Source organism: Hyla sarda, chromosome 2 (assembly GCF_029499605.1).
Source record: "Hyla sarda isolate aHylSar1 chromosome 2, aHylSar1.hap1, whole genome shotgun sequence".
NCBI lineage: Eukaryota > Metazoa > Chordata > Amphibia > Anura > Hylidae > Hyla > Hyla sarda.
In genome coordinates, this window is record NC_079190.1 from 162,188,884 (window position 1) to 162,212,841 (window position 23,958).

The 23,958-nt window shown below is 45.5% G+C and overlaps 1 protein-coding gene across 9 annotated transcripts in view; it reads left to right on the forward strand.

Moving 5' to 3' along the window:
- The window catches only part of NALCN (sodium leak channel, non-selective), a 657,013-nt gene that overhangs the window by 592,198 nt on the left and 40,857 nt on the right, over nt 1-23,958 (forward strand). For all 9 annotated transcript variants that reach the window (XM_056555671.1, XM_056555665.1, XM_056555672.1 and 6 more), the window contains 2 exons: nt 19,852-19,958; nt 20,641-20,715. In XM_056555671.1, coding sequence (XP_056411646.1) covers nt 19,852-19,958; nt 20,641-20,715 — 182 coding nt within the window. The remainder of the gene's footprint in view (nt 1-19,851; nt 19,959-20,640; nt 20,716-23,958) is intronic.

The following is a 23,958-nucleotide window of genomic DNA, read 5'->3' on the forward strand; positions in this document are numbered from 1 at the left end:
AGAAGTTTCCTATCATCGTGCCCGACCTCTTTCAGGGCTGTCTCACCTCGTTCCCATTCACCTGAAGAACTTGTGGATGAGGTTTCTGATTCGGCCTCCGACTCGGAGGACCGCACGGAGATGCCTGATGTGGTGTACTCATTGGTTTCGGCCATAAGAGACACCTTCCATCTAAAGGACCCAGGAACCTTGGACATGGCTCCAGAAGTCTCCTTTATTCGTGCCTGACCAACACCCAAGACTTTCAGCTCTCACGCTGAATTTTACGCCCTGCTGGTATCCGTCTGGAGGCAACCTGACAAGAAGTTTCAGGACATAAAGAAGGTTCAAGTGTGGTATACCATCGCCAAGGACCTCATTGCTCGGTGGACCTCCTCTCCAACTGTGGATCCGCCGGTCTCCCGCCTCTCTTAGGCGACTACCCGACCTTTGGCTGATACGGCTGACTTCAAGGATCCAGCGGACATGAAGGTGGAGACTTTGGCAAACTTTGCCTTTGAGACAGCAGATTCTTCTGCTTTTGCTTCTGTCTGGGTGTCAAAAGCCCTTTCAATATGGTCTCCCAACTCCACCAGGGTAGTCTTCAAGATCCTTCCAGAGGATTTATTTAATCTAGCTCTCTGATGCTTCTCAGCTGGAGATTTTCTGTGTTCTGCTTCCATGCGCAGCCGCTGTGCTGCCTTTGCCACAAGCTACCTCGTAGCCACCATGTGGCTTAAAGCATGGAATTCCGGCCTTCAGGAAGTTAGGTGATGGGCGGAAAAGAATTCCTTATTACCTCTGGATAAGGCTCTCAGAACCGCTTTCCGTCGGAAATCCTCCGCCTTCCGGTTCTGCGGACCTTTGGTACCACCAAAGGGTCCAGCCAGGCACCTTCACGGGAAGAGGACTTCCTCCTTCCGGACCCGTCCCTCCCGAAGGTCGGTTATCTGTTCCGGCCATTTGGCGGCCCCATCAGGCAACCGTAGGCCTTCCTCGGCCTGGAGGGTCGCCCCTACCCGCCGACCTTTCTCGGGTGGTTGGTCGCCTCTTACTCTTCCAGGATGCCTGGACCACGCACATTTAGGATCCCTGGGTCAGGGATGTGGTAGTCAACGGATACAGGATCAAATTTGCCTCCCTTCCTTAGGATTGCCTTTTTCTTTCGTGGACTCTCCGGTTCCCATCTCTTGCGAAGGCAGTCCAGAGCGCGCTATCCTGAATGGAGTCTCCGTTCGGTGCTGGCGTCCGTGGTTCTAGGGAAGTTTTCTTTCCTCGGTGGACATCAGGACATCAAGGATGCCTGCCTCCATACCTCATTGTTTCCCGGTCTTCAGCGGTACCCCCGCCTTGCAGTTCCGGACGGTCATTTTTCGTTGTGGCTCTCCATTTGGGTCTGGCCACCTCTCCGCGGACCCTTACCAAAGTCCTGGCGCCTGTGATCGCCCTTTTTACGGATAACAGTAGTTTCTGTAATTCCTTACTTGGACGACCTCCTGATCAGAGCTCCAGCCAGGGCCCAGATCCTGGAGAGTCTTAGTCGCAACCTTCAGACCTTTTCTCACTTCGGTTGGATGGTAAATCGGGACAAGTCCAACCCTCTCCTGGGGCTCCAGTTCAACGCGGCCTCTGCCCGCTTTCGACTCTGCCGAGCGATTGGCTGACTCTCTTATCTAGAGTCCGATGACTTCGGCACCCTGCTCCAGTTTCCCTTCGTTTTTGCATGGAGGTCCTGGGTCGGTTTGTGGTGGCCGTGGTCGCCGTGCCATTTGCCCAGTTTCATCACCGACCTCTTCAACTGGCGTTTTTCTTCCGGTGGGACAGGTCTCCATTGTCTCTCGACCGCAAGATCGGTCCCTTTTATGGTGACTTAGTTTCCCCCTGCTTTTTCAGGGGCACTCCTTCCTGCCCTGTCCCTACCAGTCTGTCGGGCTGGGGAGGTATTTTCAGGGACCGGACGGTCTGGGCCTTGGTCCCCCTAGAGCCCTTTTCCCCGTCAACATGTTGGGGCTTAGGGCAATTCTTTCCTTGCTTGTTTCTTGGGAAATTCCCTTCTGGGCAGAACTCAGGTTTCCGGCCATCTCTGCTATCTTCATTCCGGCCGTTCCTGGGCTGTGGTCTTCTCGGCCGGTCCTCAGTTGTCCAAGCCGAGTGGTCCCCACGTCCGGGGGTGTTTACAGTGATCTGCAACGCCTGAGGCGCTCCTGACGTGGACCACTGCTTGTCCCGCCACGACCGAAGCTTTCCTCTCTCGTAGTCGGGCTTTGCCCTTCCTTATCTGTTTCCTCCCCTTCCTCTCTTTTTGGGGCCATGTGGAAACTCACAGTACCGCCTTTTTCTTGACCCAGCCTGGCTCCGGCGGGCGTGGTATGTCGTCGTGGTCAGGTTCCTGCACGACTCCAGGCTGTGCCTTCCTTATTTACCGTCTCTGCCTTTGGCGGCGTGGCAGTTGAGACAGCGGTTCTGAGGATCCGCTGCTTCTCGTCCCAAGTGGTTCGCACCATGCTGAGGGCTCGCAGGCCTTCCTCTGCAAGATTTGCCTCCATACCTGGCAGTCTTCTTTTAGTTGGTGTGCAACTCAGCCCTGGTTTCTCCGGTCGTAGCTTTCCCTTTCCAGTCGGGGCTGACCCAAAGGTTGGCTTTTCAGCTCCCTTAAGGGTCAAAGGTTCGGCTCTTTTCCATTCTTTTTTTCAACGTCCCCTGGCGTTCAATTATCATGTCCGAACCTGGTTCAGGGAGTGGCACATCTTGCCCTCCTTCTCAGTCCCCTTCTTTCCCTTGGAACTTCCTCTTGGTCTTAGGTGCTCTGCTGGCGCCCCCTTTTGTACTTCTCAGGGACATTTCTCTTCGCCTCCTTCCCCGTAAGTGGCGTTCCTTATTCTTACCTCTCTTCGGAGGGCGTCAGAGCTGGCAGCTCTCTCCTGCCATTCTCCCTTCCTGGTTGTATACCAGGACGAGTTGTTTTCCGTCCAGGTCTGTCCTTTTTACCTGAGATGGTTTTGACTTTTTCATCTTACCGTCCTTTTGTCCGGTTCCTTTTCATCCCTGGAAGCATTTTTTTCCACAACCTGGTTGTGGTGGGGGCTGTTCAGACTTATCTCTCAGTCTCTCTTTCGTTTCGGCAGTTTGACTCCCTGTTTTTGTTTCTCCGGAAGGTCTTCATACAGGACAACCTGCTTCTGCGGCCCCCATTTTTTCGGTGGATCCGGTCCGCTATTTCGGGAGCTTACCGCTGCAAGAGAAAGATCCCAGATGCTACTCTGGGCTGTACGACGTTGCAGATGGCGGTGGTGCAGCTGTCCACCTGTCTAATTCCTTACCCACCCAAGGGACGGCTTTGGTACGTCCCACGGCCTGTGTCCCCCAATGGAGCCGATAGAGAAAAGGAGATTTTTTATGCTCACCGTAAAATCTCTTTCTCGAAGGATCCATTGTGGTTTTCTCTTGACCTGTCGGACTTCTCCTATTGCTCTGGGACTAAAACTGATTACCTCAGGGCCTGGAGGCGGGTATATCCTGCTGGGAGGAGCAGACTTTTCTGGTTGCCATAGTGTCACACCTCCTAGAGACAGCAGCATACAACCACAGTCTGTGTCCCCGAATGGATCCTTCGAGAAAGAGATTTTACGGTAAGCATAAAAAATCTCCTTTTTTTTTTCCACGGAGGTTGAAGAAGAAAGAAATGGGTAGACCAATAGTCCATATTATGACTTGTGGGATACATAAGGACTCTAGCTATTTATGGGGGGGGGGGGGGGGTGGGTGATCATCTATTCATCTATGCATATATAGATTTATCCTTCCTAATATATCTTAAAATCTGACACATTCTGAGATGTCTTCTGCAGGATTATAAACATGAAAAGAATACGCATAGGTCCAACAGGTGTTTTAATGTGTGCCATCTGTTGTCCATATTTGAAATGGAACAAGTCTGATGGAAAGAAGAAGGATGCTTCTTTCGACACCCACCCGCAGACACAGATATTTTAAACAATAACATACAATGCGTTTCAAGGCTCTAACCCCCTTTGTCAGGTTGGATCCATTCCTGGATCGGGCATATAGTTTGGACGTAGATGGCTTAAGACTCTACTACTGTATATACAAAGTGTACACTGGCATTGTGCTCGCAGCACAATACCATGAAGTGTTGCTTACATCCCATAGCAAAAGATAACAGCACATTTGTGCCCTCTGTGTGTTCTTTTTTAGCATATGCATTGGATCTGTTGTCCGTAGGCTCTCATGTAAAAAAATAAATAAATGGATATGTATCATTTGCATTTTTTTACTTAATGGTTGTGACATGCATCTGATAAATGCCATGCATAGGGCATCTGTCTTGCAACGGCTCCTTCAACATACACTACAATTTTTTTCACCATCATATATTGAAGGAATATGCCATAACTGTGTTGTATGTGGTTGTGCCCCTCAGGTAGTACCTTGTAAAATCTACTGCACAACAGATAAAATAGATGTAAATAAGTAGATGTTAAATGAAATAAGTAGTGATGGGGGGATACTTTTCATCAAACTGCCCACCAGAAGTTAAATGACAGATGCCACGGCCCTTTTCTAAAAGAGCCTCACTAGGTCACGCCCATTTGTGACATCATTTCACCCCCCCCCCCTTTTCCCTGCGTAGCTTCGCCCCCCTTTCTCCCACAGTCACTGATGCAATCTCCTAAATCTGTTTATAGTAATATGGAAACCTGTTCCGACATGTCTACATTGCAGAATGCCTTATAGTAAAAACAGACAGCTGTGTATAATTTTATAAAGCTTTATTAATAGACGTAATCATATATTCAAACTAGTTTCAAAGAACTGTTTCTTCATAAAACATATATCAAAATATTTTTTTTATAAAAGATAAGTGCCTGGTTAATTGCATATAGATATTGATACAGTCATTGAATAACATTCAATGTAGCGTAAAAATACATTAATATCATATATTTATTTACAGGGATAAGCAGGCAGTTTGTAGTCTTGTGTTATACCAGCCTGCATTGTAGTACAACAATTTGTCACACTATTCATTTCAGTGCTACAGCTGTTGCAGCATGGGTCTCAGTACAATAATTTGTCACTTTATTCATTTCAGTGTATGTATTTCACCAGAGTCATGAGATGGGTTTCTAAGACAGTATGGCTCTTTGTATACACACCTGTTCTTAACTGCAGTCATGTAATGATGGTTTATACTTTCTGAGAGTGATAGCATGTTATATAAATTTATAGCCACATGTGAATATATATAAATGTTATATCATATTTTCAACAGCAGCACAGAATGTTATATAAATAATTATATCACATTATATAGAAACAGAGGCTTTTTATGCTATATTCACACATGTAGATATCAACTGATAAGCCATCATTACAGCTGAATAGTTTGTTTATACATTATGAGTCTATATCAATGAATAGAGATGCCTCTATGTAAGGGATCTTGAATTATTTAGTGTTGGATCTAAACAGATCATTTATAGTATCAAACATTGCAAAATATTAATACAGCCTTCTAATATAGAGTCCCAATAATATACAGCACAACCAGGTATTGTTCCAAATGTAAGAAAGAGAAAGATATCCAAATCAAGCTGTATAACCAGTGTTTTCCAGCAGAAGCATTTTTTTTTTCTGGACAGAAGCCACACATTCCACAGAGTAGTGAAAACAGGGTACAGGCAGGTTTTTCTATTACACCCTTAAAAACTGTTCAAAAGCAGCGTACTTAGCCGCATCCCAGAACAGCTGTATAAACAAAGTGTTTTCCAACAGTCAATCCCCCTATTTCTCACATTAGACACCCCTAAAGTAACAGATGTTTAAGTAGGGTTTAAGTAGGGGCTATATCAATGAATAGAGATGCCTCTATGTAAGGGATCTAAAACTGATCATTTATAGTATTGTACATTGCATAACTTTAATACCACACCTAATAGTGTTTCATCAGACATAACATTAATACAGCCTTCTAATATAGAGATCCATGACCCATAACATTGATACGACCCTCTAATATTGTGTCCCATGAGCTATAATATTAATACCATGGCCTGATATTATGTCCCATCAACCATACTATTAATACCACTGCTTAATATTATGTCTCTAGGTTGAAGTCTTTTTGCAACATTAAAAACTGTTACAATGTTTCCCTTTGGAGCATTCCGGGTTTTGTTTTTTCTTTCTTTGTAAACAATGATATTCTCAAAGTTCACAATTTACAGTTAGTTATTTTACACCACTCTATAAGCGCTTTGGGTACTGTATACATGACAAAGATTCAGGAAAATATTATCCCCAATAATATACATTGCAACCAGTTATTGTTCCAAATGTAAGATAGTAATATTTGTATGATTGGATATATATTTTTAACATGTAAACTAAAAGAAAATACTATATTGATGATGTTAGATAATTATAATACATCAATAATTCCATTTATTATCAGTGACTGTAATAATAACAGGACATGTATGAACACATAGTAAATACTAGAGTAGATGTATTTTAGGCTTCTGAGTCAAAGTATTTACACGAACAGGTCCCATTCATTTAATATAAAGCTTCATTTTATACAATAAAAGGGTTGCTGGAGAAGGCCAGTAAGTAACATAGACAAAATAAATCTGAGGCAAACATCTCATCTCTAAGAATTATACAAGCTCACATTCTATAATGAAGTCTCTACCAATGTAACTGCCTGGCAGTGCTGAAAATCATGGTATATTCTTAGGCTTCCAGCACCTGTCACTTTACTTCCGGTGGGCGGTTTGACGAAAAGTATCCCCCCCCCCCCCCCCATCACTACTGAGATACACAGTGCTTGAAAAATAATTCACCTGATTTCTTATTTGAAAATGTGTCACACTTAAAATGTTTTGGATCATCAAATAAGTTTAAATATGACACAAAGATAGCCCAAGTATACACAAAATGCAGTTTTCAAATGATCATTTCATTCATTAACCCCTTAAGGACTCAGGATTTTTCAGTTTTTGCACTTTCGTTTTTTCCTCCTTACCTTTTAAAAATCATAACCCTTTCAATTTTCCACCTAAAAATCCATATTATGGCTTATTTTTTGCGTCACCAATTCTACTTTGCAGTGACATTAGTCATTTTACCCAAAAATGCACGGCAAAACGGAAAAAAAATTGTGTGACAAAATCGAAGAAAAAACGCCATTTTGTAAATTTTGGGGGCTTCAGTTTCTACGCAGTGCATATTTCGGTAAAAATTACACCTTATCATTATTTTGTAGGTCCATACGGATAAATGATACCCTACTTATATAGGTTTGATTTTGTCGCACTTCTGGTAAAAATCATAACTACATTATACGTTTAAAAATGTCATCTTCTGACCCCTATAACTTTTTTATTTTTCCACGTATAGGGCGGTATGAGGACTCATTTTTTGCGCCGTGATCTGAAGTTTTTATCGGTAGGATTTTTGTTTTGATCGGACTTTTTGATCACTTTTTATTAATTTTTCAATGGTATAAAAAGTGACCAAAAATGCGCTTTTTTTGACTTTTTTTGGTTTAATTAATGATATATTTTTATAGTTTGGACATTTACGCACGCAGCGATACCACATATGTTTTTTTTTTGTTTTTTTTTAGACTTTTATTTTTTTTATGGGAAAAGGAGGGTGATTCAAACTTTTATTAGGGAAGGGGTTAAATGACCTTTATTAATACTTTTTTTAAACTTTTTTTTTGCAGTGTTATAGGTCCCATAGGGACCTATAACACTGCACACACTGATCTCTCATCCTGATCACAGGCGTGCATTAACACGCCTGTGATCAGTGTTATCGACGCTTGACTGCTCCGATGTGTGGTATTAGCCGCGGGTCCCGGCCGTTGATGAGCACCGGGACCGACGCGATATGATGCGGGATCGCGGCGCGATCCCGCTTCATATCGCGGGAGCCGGCGCAGGACGTAAATATACGTCCTGCGTCGTTAAGGGGTTAATGGAGCCAACCATTGAGGGAGCACCATCTGTGCAAATTCCAACACAGTTTTTCCAGGATAGATGACAAGATTCTAAATAGGAAGTTAAAATATTGAATATATCTATGCCTCTTGTTGTATCTGTTAGCTGCTTACAGCAGCAGTTTTCTACTTTTTCTCCATCATTTACAAAACACACAAAGGCTATCACATGGCACTTGCTTGTAATGTCAGTTGATTCAGCAGCTTGAATGGCAAACCTACTGTACTGCAGCTTTTTGGAGATGATCTTTTCAATATCATTTGACATGTCAATGACTCTTCTACTAATTGTATTGTACGGCGTCCATTTTAGGACATCGTCAGCCGTAACTCCGTCCTCTGTCAGGTGAAACAGCGTCCTGCCTCCTCCCTCAGACCAATCGCCGTCAGTCGTCAGCCGCAACTCCGTCCTCCATCAGGTGAAACGGTGTCCCGCCTCCTCCCTTGGACCAATCGCCACCATCCTTTAGCCACAACTCCATCCTCCCTCATCCAAAACTCCTTCGTCCAAAACGCCATCATGCCTCAGACTATTCTCCCTCAGGCTCAACTTCCTGCCGCATAGCAGAGCCGACGCTGCACAGCATGTATAGGAGAATCGAAACTGTGAAACTCTGCTACAAAGTCGGTATAGCAGAGCAGACATTGAATAGCGTGTACAGCAGAACCCGTATAGCAGAGAGCCAACACTGACTTGGCTCTTCTACACGGCAGGAAAGTTTTTCGTCTGAGGGATGATTGAGTTTCGGAGGAGAGACTTTAGGATGACAAAGGAGGGAGTTGCGGCTGACGATTGACGATGTCCTAAAATGGACAACATAGTATTGTCTGAAAGAGGTACTTTTTCCACCTCCATTTCCGCTTGCTTTCCAAGCATAGTTCTCAAGATCAACTTGCAAGAAGGCTTTATTAAGCTTTCTGCAATTGTATGACTCTTCATTTTTGGGCAACTAGCTCTGCTACCAAATAACTTGCTTCTTGAGCCTTTTCACTGACAGTGACTCTTTTCTCAAAGCTCTGACGATGCCTTTTTTGTGAACCCAAAAGTCTCTCAAAATAAGCAACTGATTTCCCTGACAAATGGCCATGATGTGTCAGAAGGTGTCGTTTCAGTTGTACCATCGCGGTATTCGCAAGTTTCCTGACACAAACCAAACACATCGGAATGGGACAGTCTTCATCACCAGTGGCTACAAATCCCATAGCTAAATAACTTTCAATGTATAATCTTGTTTTTCTTTTCTCACTAATTTCTGTACTTGGCCCTGCTTCACATCTTTCTGTAATTGGCCCTACTTCACATCTTTCCGTACTTGGCCCTGCTTCACATCTTTCTGTAATTGGCCATGCTTCACATCTTTCCGTACTTGGCCCTGCTTCACATCTTTCTGTACTTGGCCTCGCTTCACATCTTTCTGTACTTGGCCCTGCTTTGCATATGACTGTACTTGGCCCTGTTTTGCCTCTTTCTGTACTTGGCCCTGCTTTATGTGTTGCTGTACTTGGCCCTGTTTTATCATCACTTTTTTCTTTCTTAACCTGCTTTCTTTTCAAGTACCTCAACATTGTAGCTAACAGAACTAACTCTGTCTTGCCTAAAAAAAAGAAAATCAAACCTCAATTTTTGGCCTCCCACAAGATGGCCCCAAATGCATTAATTATTTCAGTGAGGAGTTACAGACAATTAAATCGAGACTGTCATGCAGCTGTGCCCCCCACTCCTCCTGATCCTTTGTACAGCAAGTGTAAACATTTAGTAAATGTGGTGTTACAATTTGTTTCTGTACTTACAAACACTCTTGATCTCTGTTGGCTCCTTCTGATATCTTCAGTTAAGAAAGTTGTACCTGCATAAAGGATAAGAGATGACAAGTGAGGTGTGATTGAAATACAAAAGTCAGGGTTGTCAAAAAAAAATAACAGAGTTAGAATTCAAGTAGTTCCATTGCATTTCTTGACATCTCACCTTTTGTGAGCAGGTCGCGTAGATGGCCAGGAAGGGTCCAATTATCAGTCAGATTGTGTGCTGGGTTGTCTGTCACAGCAGAGTTGTACTTGCAGGAAGGAGAAGAAATGAGTGAACTCAGGTGTGATGGAAAGGAAAGAAGTCATGAAAGTACTAGTATGCATCAATCAAAGAAACATTGATTAACAGATTACAATCTGTTAATCAGCATTATTGTCATTGCAACTTACTAGGACTTCAATGGCCACTGACAGAAAAACTTAAGACATGTCACAGGATCATGTCAAAAAAGTCACACTGACATTTGTACAAACTATTCTTTTCCATCACACCTGAGTTCACTCTTTTCCTGTAGCAGCATATTCAAATCACATGTTTCTCAACATATGACAAGGCAGGGACAAGTACAAAAAAAAATTTGAAAAAAAATCACACAGTTGCATAACACTTAATAATGCCTGATTATAGGCTAGTAAGGAAAGCAGAAACAAAAGTAGAAAAAGTGGAAGCCCATTGAGCTTAATTTGTGGGAGGAGTTGGGAGTCCTTACATATACCCTCCCTTTACCTGCAACAGGTGCGTATGTAGCGTTCAAGCAGTGTTTCTTCATAGTACACTGCCACTAGCTCTTACGTTCCCTGCGTTCTTTGGTGTTCCCGGTGCTCGGTTTTCGTACATTGCCGTTTCGTTGCAGTATCAGGTAAGTGCCGCTCGTCGGCATGGCTTTCTTAACCGGCTGCCGCGCCGGGTGTTGTAGGGGAGAGGGTTCGGTGCTTTGTGTTTTGCTTGTTCGCCGCAGCAGCAGCCGCACTTCTCGGGGCGGCTGCGGCATACCCCCGCTCCTGCTGCGAGTCTGTCCGGCGGGGGGAGTGGCAGGAGTGCGCCTTCGGGTCAGGGATGTTGGCTGGAGCTCGGGTTGCCCTACTCCTTTACAGGGGTGGTGCGGCTTTAGCGCTCCTCTCCTTTCCCGGCTCGGGGGGACGGCACGCAGTCCTTACGCCACCGGCAGTGGTCAGCCTCAGCGTACGCTTCCCTCTGGCTCTCTGTACGGGCAGCCGCAGGGGTCATATGTTACACACAAGTACGGTGGGGGTTTTTTCAGGTTGCCACGTGACCTGCAGCCTGCTGTTCGCTTATAACTTCTCCCTCTCTTGTCTTCTTTTACAGTGTTGTCTTTGGCTTAGTGTGTCAGGTGCGTTGCCTCCCCATGCATTTTACTCTTGGGGTTTTGTTTGCGTTAGTTTGGGCCTGGTTGCTACGGGTTAAGGAAAAAAAAAAAAAAATATATATATATATATATATATAAATAAATAAATCTAAAAAATATATATATATATTAATAATAATAAGGGGGAGACTGTGGAGGGTTATGCTCGGGTATGGGTAGTGGGGGGGGGGGGAAGGGGGGGCCTCTAGACATTACATATACTCAGGCATAGGTACACGCCAGTACATATTTTCAATACACATGAGGTCATTCCTGACTCGGTCAGGTATGGCTTTTAGTTACCTCATTAGCTGCCTCTGACTCTTCATCAGAGCGGTTACACTCCTGGCATCACATATTGTTACCGACACGTCATCAGCGCAATCTCACGCTTTGCTGTCCACGGACTCGGTTGTCACGGCAGCAACACAGCGTACCCTGTTATTGTTACTGACTCGTCCTCAGAGCGATGGCACTATCATTACTGTCTCCTGACTTGTCTTCAGAGCAGTAGTTATTCCCTACATACATGTTATTAATTGTTACTGACACGTCTTCAGAGCAATTGAGTAGTCAAACTGTCTGCTGACTCATCTTCAGAGCAATTATTATTCATGCTGACTCCTGACTCATCTTCAGAGCAGCAATCCGTACTTACACAATTATTTGTTACTGACACGTCTTCAGAGCAATTTCGTAGTTGAAACTGTCTCCTGACTCCACTCAGAACAGTTAATGAAACATTTCATACTGGGGTATTTGTTACTGTCTCTTTCAGTACAATCACGTTATCACTGCCTCCTGACTCGTCTTCAGCGCAGTCATACGGTTATACACGTCCAGGGTAGGGGAACACACTACAATACGCTTGAGTATGTACCACAAGGATAACAAAAAAAAATAACAAGGTTATTTTGGGTCAGGGGTAGTATACGTGCCAACAGATGGCTTTCTATCTTATTGTGTCTTTCTGTCTATCTAGTTGTTGTCGTCAGAGGTCGGTGGTCTCACCACAGTTTCCTGTCGGGCTGCCAGAAGGTGCTCAGTTGTGTGCAGGTGGGAGTGTAGGCTTGCTGCTTGTTCTTTTATTGGCCCAGGGCATACTCATGTTGTTCTCTTGTCGATTTTAGATTTAGCTTACGTCTTGTAGGAGCAGCTTACGGTTCTAGTGGCTTGTCATCAGGTGTGTATTCTCGCTCCAATGAGCCACGTACATTTGGTGTTACGGTGTTCTTACAATTGTTTTCTTATGCCGGTACCCGTTTGGCCCAGTTAGGTGGGAGCGGATATGTCACACGGCTCGGACATCGAAGAGACGATGTCTCTACCGGCTACCCAGCTGGGGAGTTCTCAGAGGGACAGCGGGTTGCAGTACCGCTTGTGGACCATCCCCAGGCTGATGGACGAGCTCCGCAGGAGAGGCATTGCGTACCCAGCGTGTGCCCAGAAAGTGGAACTCTATAGGTTACTGGCTGCCGAGTCAGGTGCTGGCTCTGGGAGTCAGATGCAGGACATGATGTCTTCTGTCTTTCAGGCTAGGCTCGACGCCATGGACAGAAGCAACGCGCAGGCCGCACAAGCTGCCAGCACTCCTGTCGTGGAGCCGGCTGGTCAGCCTCTCCCGGGGCCTAGTGCTGCTTTGATGCCAGTTGCATCCTCATTTCTGACACCCACAGCAGGTACGCAGAAGGAACCTCCCAGGGTGGCTCCTCCCATTTCATCACGGCCAGCATACGCAAGGATATTCTGGAGGGCAGGGATGTCAATCTGGCATCTCTCCTCATAGCCACCCATGACATCACTGAGGCTAAAACGGTGTCTTGTGGGGAGCTGGCGGTAACCTTCAGGAGTAAGGACGCCAGGCTGAACTGGAAGTTGTCCATACCTGAGTTTGTCATTGCCTTTAGCCTTTTCCGTGATGTTATCTGTTCCGCCAGACCGGACAGGAGGGAGGAGTGAGACATGTACCTTCTGGACGTGATGGATCTAGGTTACAGATATGCCGGATCATCTTTTTATGACTACCACAAGTCGTTCGCAGCTAAGGCTGTGGCTGCTTTTGCCCAGTACGGCTACGTCACTGATTGGTCCAGGGTCGATACTGACCTCTTCTGTAGGCATTTCGCGGGCTTGAGGGCTCCTGCCTGCACCCTGTGTCAGTCCATCTCTCATACGGCTGCGTGGTGTTCCCTGGCGCAAGAGGACAGCCAGGTGGGCCTCAGTCCACACATGAGTGTAATAACCTCAGGTCCGCCATGGCGGATCCACTGGCAGTGACGGAACTGTTACAGGTGGAGGTGATCAAGGGTTTTGTTATTGGCCCTTTTTGTGTTCCACCATTTATCTCCTGAAGGGTCAGCCCGATTGGAGTAGTGGTGGGTAGGTTTAATTTAAAAAAAAACGTATGATTTATGACTTGTCCGCACCTCATTCATCCTTAATCCCCAGTTTGAATTCCCTAATTCCTTTAGAGGAATTTGGCACTAAATATACATCCATCGATCAAGCCATTCAAATGATTTTGCAGCTAGGCCCAGGGGCGTTTTTGGCAAAAATTTACATCACCGATGCTTTTAAATTGTTGCCCGTCAGGCAGGACCTCTGGCAGTGGTACGACATTAAATGGCAGCAGCTGTACTACTTTGCGGTTAAGCTAACGTTTGGCTCAAAGAGCAGCCCCTGGCTGTTCGATCAGTTGGCCATTGCCTTACATTGGGCCATGGAGAACGTTGTCGGGTGCAGGAATGTACTCCATTATTTGGACGATTTCCTCGTCATTGAGCCTTCAGGGGTAATTCCTTTCCAGTTACAGGAGTGTCTAGCACTCTTCGGGCATTTAGGGGTGCCCGTGTCCCCAAAAAAGGTGGAAGGTCCGGTGAGCGTGCTGACCTTTTTGGGGGTCGTATTGGATGCAGCAAAGATGGAGGCTAGGCAACCTTCAGACAAACCTGACAGGATCCGTTCCGTGATTGGTAGGTTCACAAGGTCCCAGGTAGCCACGAGTAGAGCTCCAGAGCTTGCTTGGTATGTTAGCTTTCGCTATGAGGATTATACCACAGGGTCGCTCCTTTGTGTCAGGTCTCTTGGAACTATTGCCGCTAGCCCCTAGTCAGCAGGTTGCGGTCCATCTGGGTCACAGGGCGGTAGCTGATCTGCTCATGTGGCAGGAGTTCTTACAGAACTGGAATGGGGTGTCCTTTTTTTGTGCCCAGTGTCTCATTAGACTCTCCCAGGGTTTTTACCGACGCCTCTTCATCTATAGGTTTCGCAGCAATTTTTGACAGCCATTGGGTGGCCGACACGTGGCCAGAACAGGTTAGAGGTATTCAGGGTTTTTCAACGTGTTCTGCACTTTTTGAGATCTTCCCCGTAGTAGTAGCAGCCCAGCTGTGGGGTAGGCTCTGGTCCAGGAAAGTGGTCACCTTTGTCTGCGATAACGCAGCCACAGTGGAAATACTTAACAAAGGCAGGTCAAAGTCCTCTCAAATCATGCGCTCTCTCAGGAGGCTTGTGTATTTTTTGTTATTGCATAATTTCCAATTCACCGCACAGTTCATAGAAGGGGTTAACAATGTTGCTGCAGACTCCCTGTCTAGAGCTAAATTTCATCTCTTCTTTCAGACAATGCCCGGGGCAGACGCAGCGGGCTCTCCGGTCCCCCCTTTTCAGTCCCTGATAATGGGTTGAGCTCCTACAGACACATTGTCAACGGCCTCATCATCGGTTCACTTTCAGCCAACACCAGGAGGGCCTATCGGGTGGCATGGGATGCTTATCAGAATTTTCTAGCCACTAACCCTCAAGACACGGAGGACTATATCTCTTCCCTACTTTGTTTTGTGGCTTTTTGCCATTCTACTTTGCATCTGTCACATAGCACCATTAAAAACTACTTGGCAGGTATCCAACACCACATGGCCCTCAAACATCCTAGTAGGCCGTCCTTGTTTGCCGCCCATCCAATCAGAGCTATTTTAAGGGGTATTCTCAAGTTATCAGTACGCAAGGCCCCTAGTTGAGTCCCCATTTCCGGTGAACTGTTCCGAGGTGTGTCTGATGCTCTGGACGCCCTTCCGTTTGGGTTTTTGGACAGTTTAGTCATCAAGGCAGCCATTTACTTAGGGTTCTATGGTCTATGGTTCTATGGTTCTATCGAAGGGCCAGTTAGTTTTCCAGGACCCATATTTTACCCTCACCCTGAAACATACTAAAACTTCCCTCACACCAGTACAGGTCAGGTTCTTCCCGTCTGGGCATAAATGGTGCCCGGTTCTGGTGTTACGGCAGTTGCTGGCGGCACTATCAGCTCAGGTCCTTACATTTCCGTTACTCCCGCACAATAACCTACCACTCACCACCTCTTTGTTTGTTAAACACGTTCGTATACTAGTAGCCGCCTTGGGCCACGATCCCAACTCCATATCTGGGCACTCATTCCGTATGGGGGCAGCGTCTGCCGCTTCACGTCACAAAGTGCCCGCTCATTTGATTAAAAGCTTGGCCAGGTGGGATTCTGGTTGTTTTGAGCGTTATATCCCTAACCCCCATGCTGAGTTAGCCGAGGTATTTACGTTTTTGGCTTTGTAATGTTGTTTCTGAAAATAAACCTTTCAAACCCTATCTGTGTGTTTTTGCCCTCTATAGGCGTGCCCTCACATACGGTTTTGGCACACCTCAGACCGTTAGGTAAGGTTGCTAGAACAATTTTCGGTAAGTACGTTGTCTGGTAAGCATTGACCACAAATATTATTAGTAGAAAACTACTTTACATGTCAAATGATATGCAAAATTTCATGTCCAAAAAGCTGCCGAAAATTTGGTTTGCCCTTTAAATTGATGTATCAACAGACAGTACAAGCAAGTGCCATTTGCTGGCCTTTGTGCGTTTTGTCATTGATGTCGAAATAGTAATTGATTTTGTCATTGTCTTTGATGTTGACTTGCTGATGTTGATGCTTTGAGCAGCTACCAAGTCCAACAAGAGTCATTTATATATTAAATATTTTATTTTCATATTTAGAATTTTGAAATCTATCCTGGGATAGCTGTGTGGGAGTCTGCAAACCACTGGAGGAAATTGTCATCAGTACCAAAAGATTCCCCACCAACATCACCTCATCACAAGCACCCCCATTCCCCTCCCCCCATCTAAATCACATCACCACAAGCACCCCCCATCAGTAAAAGCAGGGACGGACTGGAACCAAAAATAGGCCACAAGATTTCAAACATGTCTTGCGCCATGCAATTTGATGCAGGTACTCAAGGGAAAATCTATCAAAACTTGTTGCTGAGACGCCTATAGCAAACAATCAGATTGCTTCTTTCATTTTTCAGAGGCCTTTTCAAAAATAAAAAAAGTGATCTGATTAGTTGCTATGGGCAACCCAGCAACGTTTCCTCTGGACAGGTTTTGATAAATATCCCCCACAGTTTCCACCCAAAAAATTAATGGGGGAAACATACTTTCATCTGATCCCATTTTTTTACTTCAGTACTTCACTTTGTATGGTTCCCCCTCTGCGATTTTTGATCGCTGTTTACAGTTATTTTTGTAAGCCAAGTCAGGGTTGGTATGGATTTGCGCCTCAGTGCAGTTGCGACAAACTGAAAAGCTGCACATGATAAATTCCTGACCACTGCATGATATCAACTGAAATCACAACTTTCAACCTTCTGATTCTAAAGCAAAAGTCGCAATGAAAAGTTTAAACAGCATTTGATTTTTTTTAAACCTGCCCAGTGAAAAAGTTGATGAGTTGCCCATAGCAACCAGATTGCTTCTTTAATTTTTTTTAAAAGTCCTTTGAAAAATGAAAGAAGTAATCTGATTGGTTGCTATGGGCAACTATGCAACCTTTCCTCTGAACAGGTTTTGATCAATATCCCCAAAACTGTGCACCACTAAATCAGGGTAAAAGCAATGATAATTTGATAATTAGCCTTCCCCCCCCCCTTCGGGAGGTGAACAAAAGAGTTTGAAAGAGACAAATCAGATGTTATTGGCTGTCCAGGCATGCTGGGAGTTGTAGTTTTGGTACACCTGGGTGCATCCTGGTTAAGAAACATTGATTTCACCCTTACAGGACCCCATGTCCCCTCCGCACTTCTCATAACCATCGCAATGACCAGTCCAGCCCTGACCACATGTACCCCATGTCCTCTCCGCAATTCTCATAACAGTTATGAGAAGTGCAGAGGGGACATGGGGTACATGTGTTCAGGGCTGGACTGGCCTGACCATTGTGGTGGTTATGACATAACCACCGCAATGGCCAGGCCAGTACAGCCCTGAACACATGTACCACATTTCCCCTCCTCTCTCCTCATAGCTGCTGCTGCTGTTGTTGTAACTGTGCAACAAGCGCTCTTACTGGTTAGCATGCACAACTGACAGGTCTGTAGTGGAGCTTGCGTCTGCTGCGATCCTCCGTGGCTTCGTGGGTGGGACTGCACGGGCGACCTGCGATTCCCACCCAGATGTAGCCAATGAGCATGGACCAGCGGTAAGGGGGTGGGAGGGACAAGAGGAGGGGGAGCAGAGCCAATCAGCGCCTCAAAGAAATAAAATAGCAGCCATCTTCTTAAGGGTGGACTTGAAATGGCAGATTAGTTGTCAGGAGTGAGAAAAAAAAAACACCTGCTGGAGCTCGCGGGACCCCTGGCACTGTGCAACGGTACTGGTGGCCCTAATTGGGAATCACTGCTCTATGTGAAAATGTAATTGCGTTTTTTGTTAAATCATTTACAGTGTTAATCACATCTCCAGAGAACTGATCACTTAAATAGAACCTGAAAGTAAAGTAGGTCAAAAGATCTTAAAACAGCAATATATCATGCCACGATCCAAAGAAACAGATAAGAAACATAGTAATTGATAGCTATCACACTGGAAAGGGTTACAAAGCTTTTCTAAAGCTTTAGGACTCTAGCAAACCACCGTGCGAGCCATTATCCACCAATGGAGGAAATTTGGAACAGTGGTGAACCTTCCCAGAAGTGGCCAACCTGAAAAAATTATCCCAAGTGCGCAATGAAGACTCATTAAAGAGGTCACAAAACAACCCACAAAAACATCTAAAGAACTGCAGGCTTCACTTGCTTTAGTTTAGGTCAGTGTTCATGACTTAACCATAAGAAAGGAACTGGACAAAAGTGGCATCTATGGCAGAGTCCCAAGGTGAAAACGACTGTTGACCAAAAAGAACATAAAGGCTTGTCTCAATTTTGGCAAATACATTTCTTAATGATCACCAAGACTTTGGGGAAAAATATTCTGTGTTTCGACGGGACAAAAATGTAACTTTTTAGAAAGTGTGCATGCTGTTACATTGAAATGTATAAAAAAAAATTTAAACATGGGAGTCAATGGGAACCGTACGGTTCCATCCAATTTTCACCATATGGTTTTGGACTTTGCACAGTTTTTTTTTTTGGAATTTCAATCAAACAAGTGAAACTTTATTCAGAATGGTATTAAAAGTAAAAAAAACTGATGCAACCGGATATCATTTTTTTCAAACCGTATATGGATTAAAATTTGTACAAACGTTTTGATACAGTTTAGTCAGGTTTTGAGGAATTTTTAATCAAAAACCTGATAAGGGAACTGTATTGCAAAAACGTAGTGTGAACCCAGCCTAACTCAATCAAATAGGTCAGCCCATTATACTAAATTAAAGCACAAGTGACCCATGGATGACACTATCTACACTGAATAAGTGCAGGGCGTAGAATAGTCAAACAAGCCAACAACAGTAACTGTCAGACATATCGGAGACCTAGTCAGGAGACAAAGGTTTAACAAGAAAACAAACCAAAGTACTAAATATCAGAAGGTCAATAAGAAGACAAACAACACGGGTAAGGCACACCAAAGTCGAACCAGAAGAGCAACAAGGTGCAAATTCAGCAAACAAAATGGATAGTGTGGTACAAGCAGGAGGTCAGAATAGCAAAACAGACAAGCAGAATACAAACGCTGGTGAGAGGGAAATGAGCCGCAATTTTGAGCAAAGAAGCATCACAAGGCAGAGATCAAATTTTCCGCTCAAGGAGGCGTGCATACCTAGTTTAACACTGATGGGGGATATGATGTCTAATCACTGGGGTCCTGCTGGGGACCCCCACAATCTGTCATTCAGCACCCACCTTTGCGAGCTCTCCGCAGCGCTGGAGGCTCCGAGGGTGCAGCATGACCACCACGGGGCCGGAGTATCGTGATGTCACGACTCCGCCCCCATGTGACATCATGTCCCTCCCCCTCAATTCAAGTCTATGGGAGGAGGCGTGGTAGCCATCACGCCCCCTCCCCTAGACTTGCATTGAGGGGGCGGGGCGGAATATCACAAGGGGGCGGAGTCGTGACATCACGATACTCCGGCCCCTGTGGTCATCACGCTGCACACTCGGAGCCTCCCGCGCTGTGGAGAGCTCAGAAAGGCGGGTGCTGAATGACAGATTCTGGGGTCCCCAGCAGCGAGACCCCCACGATCAGACATCTTATCCCCTATCCTTTGGATAGGGGATAAGATGTATTAGTGCTGGAGTACCCCTTTTAATCTTTTAAATTGTTGATTTTCAAAAGAACATTTTGGAGCAATTTAGTTTTTTTCTTTGTTTAAAAATTTATTTGTGACCGTTCTTATTTAAGTGGCTTTCATTTTCCAGATAACGATGGCTTTAGAGCACGAATGTATGACATAACACAACATCCATTTTTCAAGAGGACTATTGCAGTACTGGTCCTTGCACAATCTGTTCTGCTGTCTGTTAAGGTATGTTATATGGGAATATTTCAAGTTAGACTTCAGCAGTAACAATGCTTAGAGATCATATGTTTTTAAAGGGGTACTTCACTGGAAATCATTCTTTACAGTTCCTGACATGGACAGATGTGTCAGCAGAGAGCACTGTGGACAGACAGAAAAGAAATTCAAAAAGAAAAGAACTTCCTCTGTAGTACACAGCAGCTGATAAGTACTGGAAGGATTAAGATTTTTAACTCGTAATTTACAAATCTGTTTAACTTTCTGGCACCAGTTAATAAAAAATAAATAAATAAATGTTTTCCACCGGAGTACTCCTTTAACATACTCTTGGGTCAGGATATGAAAGTGTGATGTAAAATAACTGTAATTCTTTGCCCATTTTAGCACAAAAAAAGCACATGGGAACACATTGTTTCACCCAACAGCACTTTTTCGCCTAGGGGACATTGAGTTTTCCCTCATGATTGACAATAGATCCTGTTAACATTGGAGTGGACTAGTGGGAGTTACTTAGGAGGAGCCCCTACCCACTTTTTTGCCCAACCAACCTTGATCAAATTTTTTAATTAAAGGAAAAGTTTTATACAAGAGTGCTGTAGGATATCAGTGCATATTTAAATTTGTATAACATTTTGCTGTTCTTTTTAACTATATTAGACGTGCAATATGATTTTCTTTTATTTTCCAGTGGGATGTTGATGATCCTGTGACTGTGCCTCTTGCAACAATGTCTGTGGTTTTCACTTTCATTTTTGTGTTGGAGGTAATGTACTTTTACCTGTGTGTATATAATGATAGCATGGCATTACAAATGAATGGGTATTTTTGTGTTTTAGAGGAAAATAGTGCGGATTTCCCAGCAGTGTTTGACAGTATTTTATTATAAAGCTATTTACTATCGTATCCCATCCATACTGTCTCTTAGAATTATTGTAAACACATTGTAATAATTCTGTGTAAAGTTCCACAAAAGTTTATGATGCTACAGTATATTAATAGAAATACACTGTTACGCAGAGCGCTCCGGGTCCCCGCTCCTCCCCGGAGCGCTCACAGCGTTCTCCTATTCGCAGCGCCCCGGTCAGACCTGCCGACCGGGTGCGCTGCGATAATGTTTCCAGCCGGGATGCGATTCGCGATGCGGGACGCGCCCGCTCGCGATGCGCATCCCGACTCGCTTACCAGACCCGTTCCCCGTCTGTGCTGTCCCGGCGCGCGTGGCCCCGCTCCCTAGGGCGCGCGCCGGGTCTTTGGATTTAAAGGGCCAGTGCACCACTGATTGGCGCATGAGGTTTTAATCAGTACCGTCACCTGTGCACTTCCCTACTTATACCTCACTTCCCCTGCACTCCCTTGCCGGATCTTGTTGCCATTGTGCCAATGAAAGCGTTTCCTTGTGTGTTCTTAGCCTGTGTTCCAGACCTCCTGCCGTTGCCCCTGACTACGATCCTTGCTGCCTGCCCTGACCTTCTGCTACGTCCGACCTTGCTCTTGTCTACTCCCTTGTACCGCGCTTATCTCAGCAGTCAGAGAGGTTGAGCCGTTGCCGGTGGATATGACCTGGTTGCTACCGCTGCTGCAAGACCATCCCGCTTTGCGGCGGGCTCTGCTGAATACCAGTAGCAACTTAGAACCGGTCCACCTACACGGTCCACGCCAATCCCTCTCTGGCACAGAGGATCCACCTCCAGCCAGCCGAAGCGTGACAGTAAATCCGGCCATGGATCCCGCTGAGGTCCCGCTGCCAGTTGTCGCTGACCTCACCACGGTGGTCGCCCAGCAGTCGCAACAGATAGCGCAACAAGGCCACCAGCTGTCTCAACTGACCGTGATGCTACAGCAGCTACTACCACAGCTTCAACAATCTCCTCCGCCAGCTCCTGCACCTCCTCTGCAGCGAGTGGCCGCATCCAGCCTCCGTTTATCTTTGCCGGACAAATTTGATGGGGACTCTAAATTTTGCCGTGGTTTTCTTTCACAATGTTCCCTGCATTTGGAGATGATGTCGGACCAGTTTCCAACTGAAAGGTCAAAGGTGGCTTTCGTAGTCAGCCTTCTGTCCGGGAAAGCCCATTTATGGGCCACACCGCTCTGGGACCGCAATGATCCTGTCACTGCCTCTGTACACTCTTTCTTCACGGAGATTCGAAGTGTCTTCGAGGAACCTGCCCGAGCCTCTTCTGCCGAGACTGCCCTGCTGAACCTGGTCCTGCTGAACCTGGTCCAATTTCGTACTCTCGCCTCCGAATTGTCCTGGAATAACGAGGCCCTCTGCGCGACCTTTAAAAAAGGCCTATCCAGTAACATCAAAGATGTGCTGGCCGCACGAGAAATCCCTGCTAACCTGCATGAACTTATTCATCTTGCCACCTGCATTGACATGCGTTTTTCCGAAAGGCGGCAGGAGCTCCGCCAGGATATGGACTTTGTTCGCACGAGGCGGTTTTTCTCCCCGGCTCCTCTCTCCTCTGGTCCACTGCAATCCGTTCCTGTGCCTTCCGCCGTGGAGGCTATGCAAGTTGACCGGTCTCGCTTGACACCTCAAGAGAGGACACGACGCTGCATGGAGAACCTTTGCCTGTACTGTGCCAGTACCGAACATTTCTTGAAGGATTGTCCTATCCGACCTCCTCGTCAGGAAAGACGCACTCTGACTCCGCACAAAGGTGAGACAGCTCTTGATGTGAACTCTGCTTCTCCACGTCTTACTGTGCCTGTGCGGATTTCTTCTTCTACCTTCTCCTTCTCTGCTGTGGCCTTCTTGGATTCTGGATCTGCAGGAAATTTTATTTTGGCCTCTTTCATCAACAGGTTCAACATCCCGGTGACCAGTCTCGCCAGACCCCTCTACATTGCCTCTGTTAATAATGAAAGATTGGACTGTACTGTGCGTTACCGCACGGAACCCCTCTTAATGTGCATCGGACCCCATCACGAAAAGATTGAATTTCTGGTCCTATCTAACTGCACTTCGGAAATTCTTCTTGGACTACCGTGGCTTCAACGCCATTCCCCAATCCTTGATTGGACCACTGGGGAGATCAAGAACTGGGGTACTACTTGCCACAAGAACTGTCTTAAACCTGCTCCCTGTACTGTCAGTCAAGACCCTGTGGCCCCTCCAATATCTGGTCTCCCCAAGGCCTATCTGGATTATGCTGATGTTTTTTGCAAAAAACAAGCAGTGACTTTGCCTCCTCACAGGCCTTATGACTGTCCTATTGACCTCCTCCCTGGTACTACTCCACCCTGGGGCAGAATCTATCCTCTGTCTGCTCCGGAAACACAAGCCATGTTGGAGTACATCCAAGAGAATTTAAAAAAGGGGTTTATCCGCAAGTCTTCCTCCCCTGCCGGAGCTGGATTTTTCTTCGTTTCCAAAAAAGACGGCTCCTTACGTCCTTGCATTGATTACCGCGGACTTAATAAAATCACGGTAAAAAAACGCTATCCCCTACCTCTTATCTCGGAACTCTTTGATCGCCTACAAGGCACCCACATCTTTACCAAGCTGGACTTAAGAGGTGCATATAATCTCATCCGCATCAGGGAGGGGGACGAGTGGAAGACCACGTTTAACACCAGAGATGGACACTTTGAATATCTGGTTATGCCCTTTGGGCTTTGCAACGCCCCTGCCGTCTTCTAAGACTTTGTAAATGAAATTTTTCGTGATCTTCTATATACCTGTGTTGTGGTCTACCTAGACGATATTTAGATTTTTTCTGCTAACCTAGAAGAACACCGCCAGCATGTCCGCATGGTTCTTCAGAGACTTCGGGACAATCAATTATATGCCAAAATGGAAAAATGTCTCTTTGAATGTCAATCTCTTCCCTTCCTAGGATACTTAGTCTCTGGCCAGGGACTCCAAATGGACCCAGATAAACTATCTGCCGTATTGGATTGGCCACGCCCCTCCGGACTCCGTGCTATCCAAAGTTTTTTGGGGTTTGCCAATTATTACAGACAATTTATTCCGCACTTTTCCACTATTGTGGCCCCT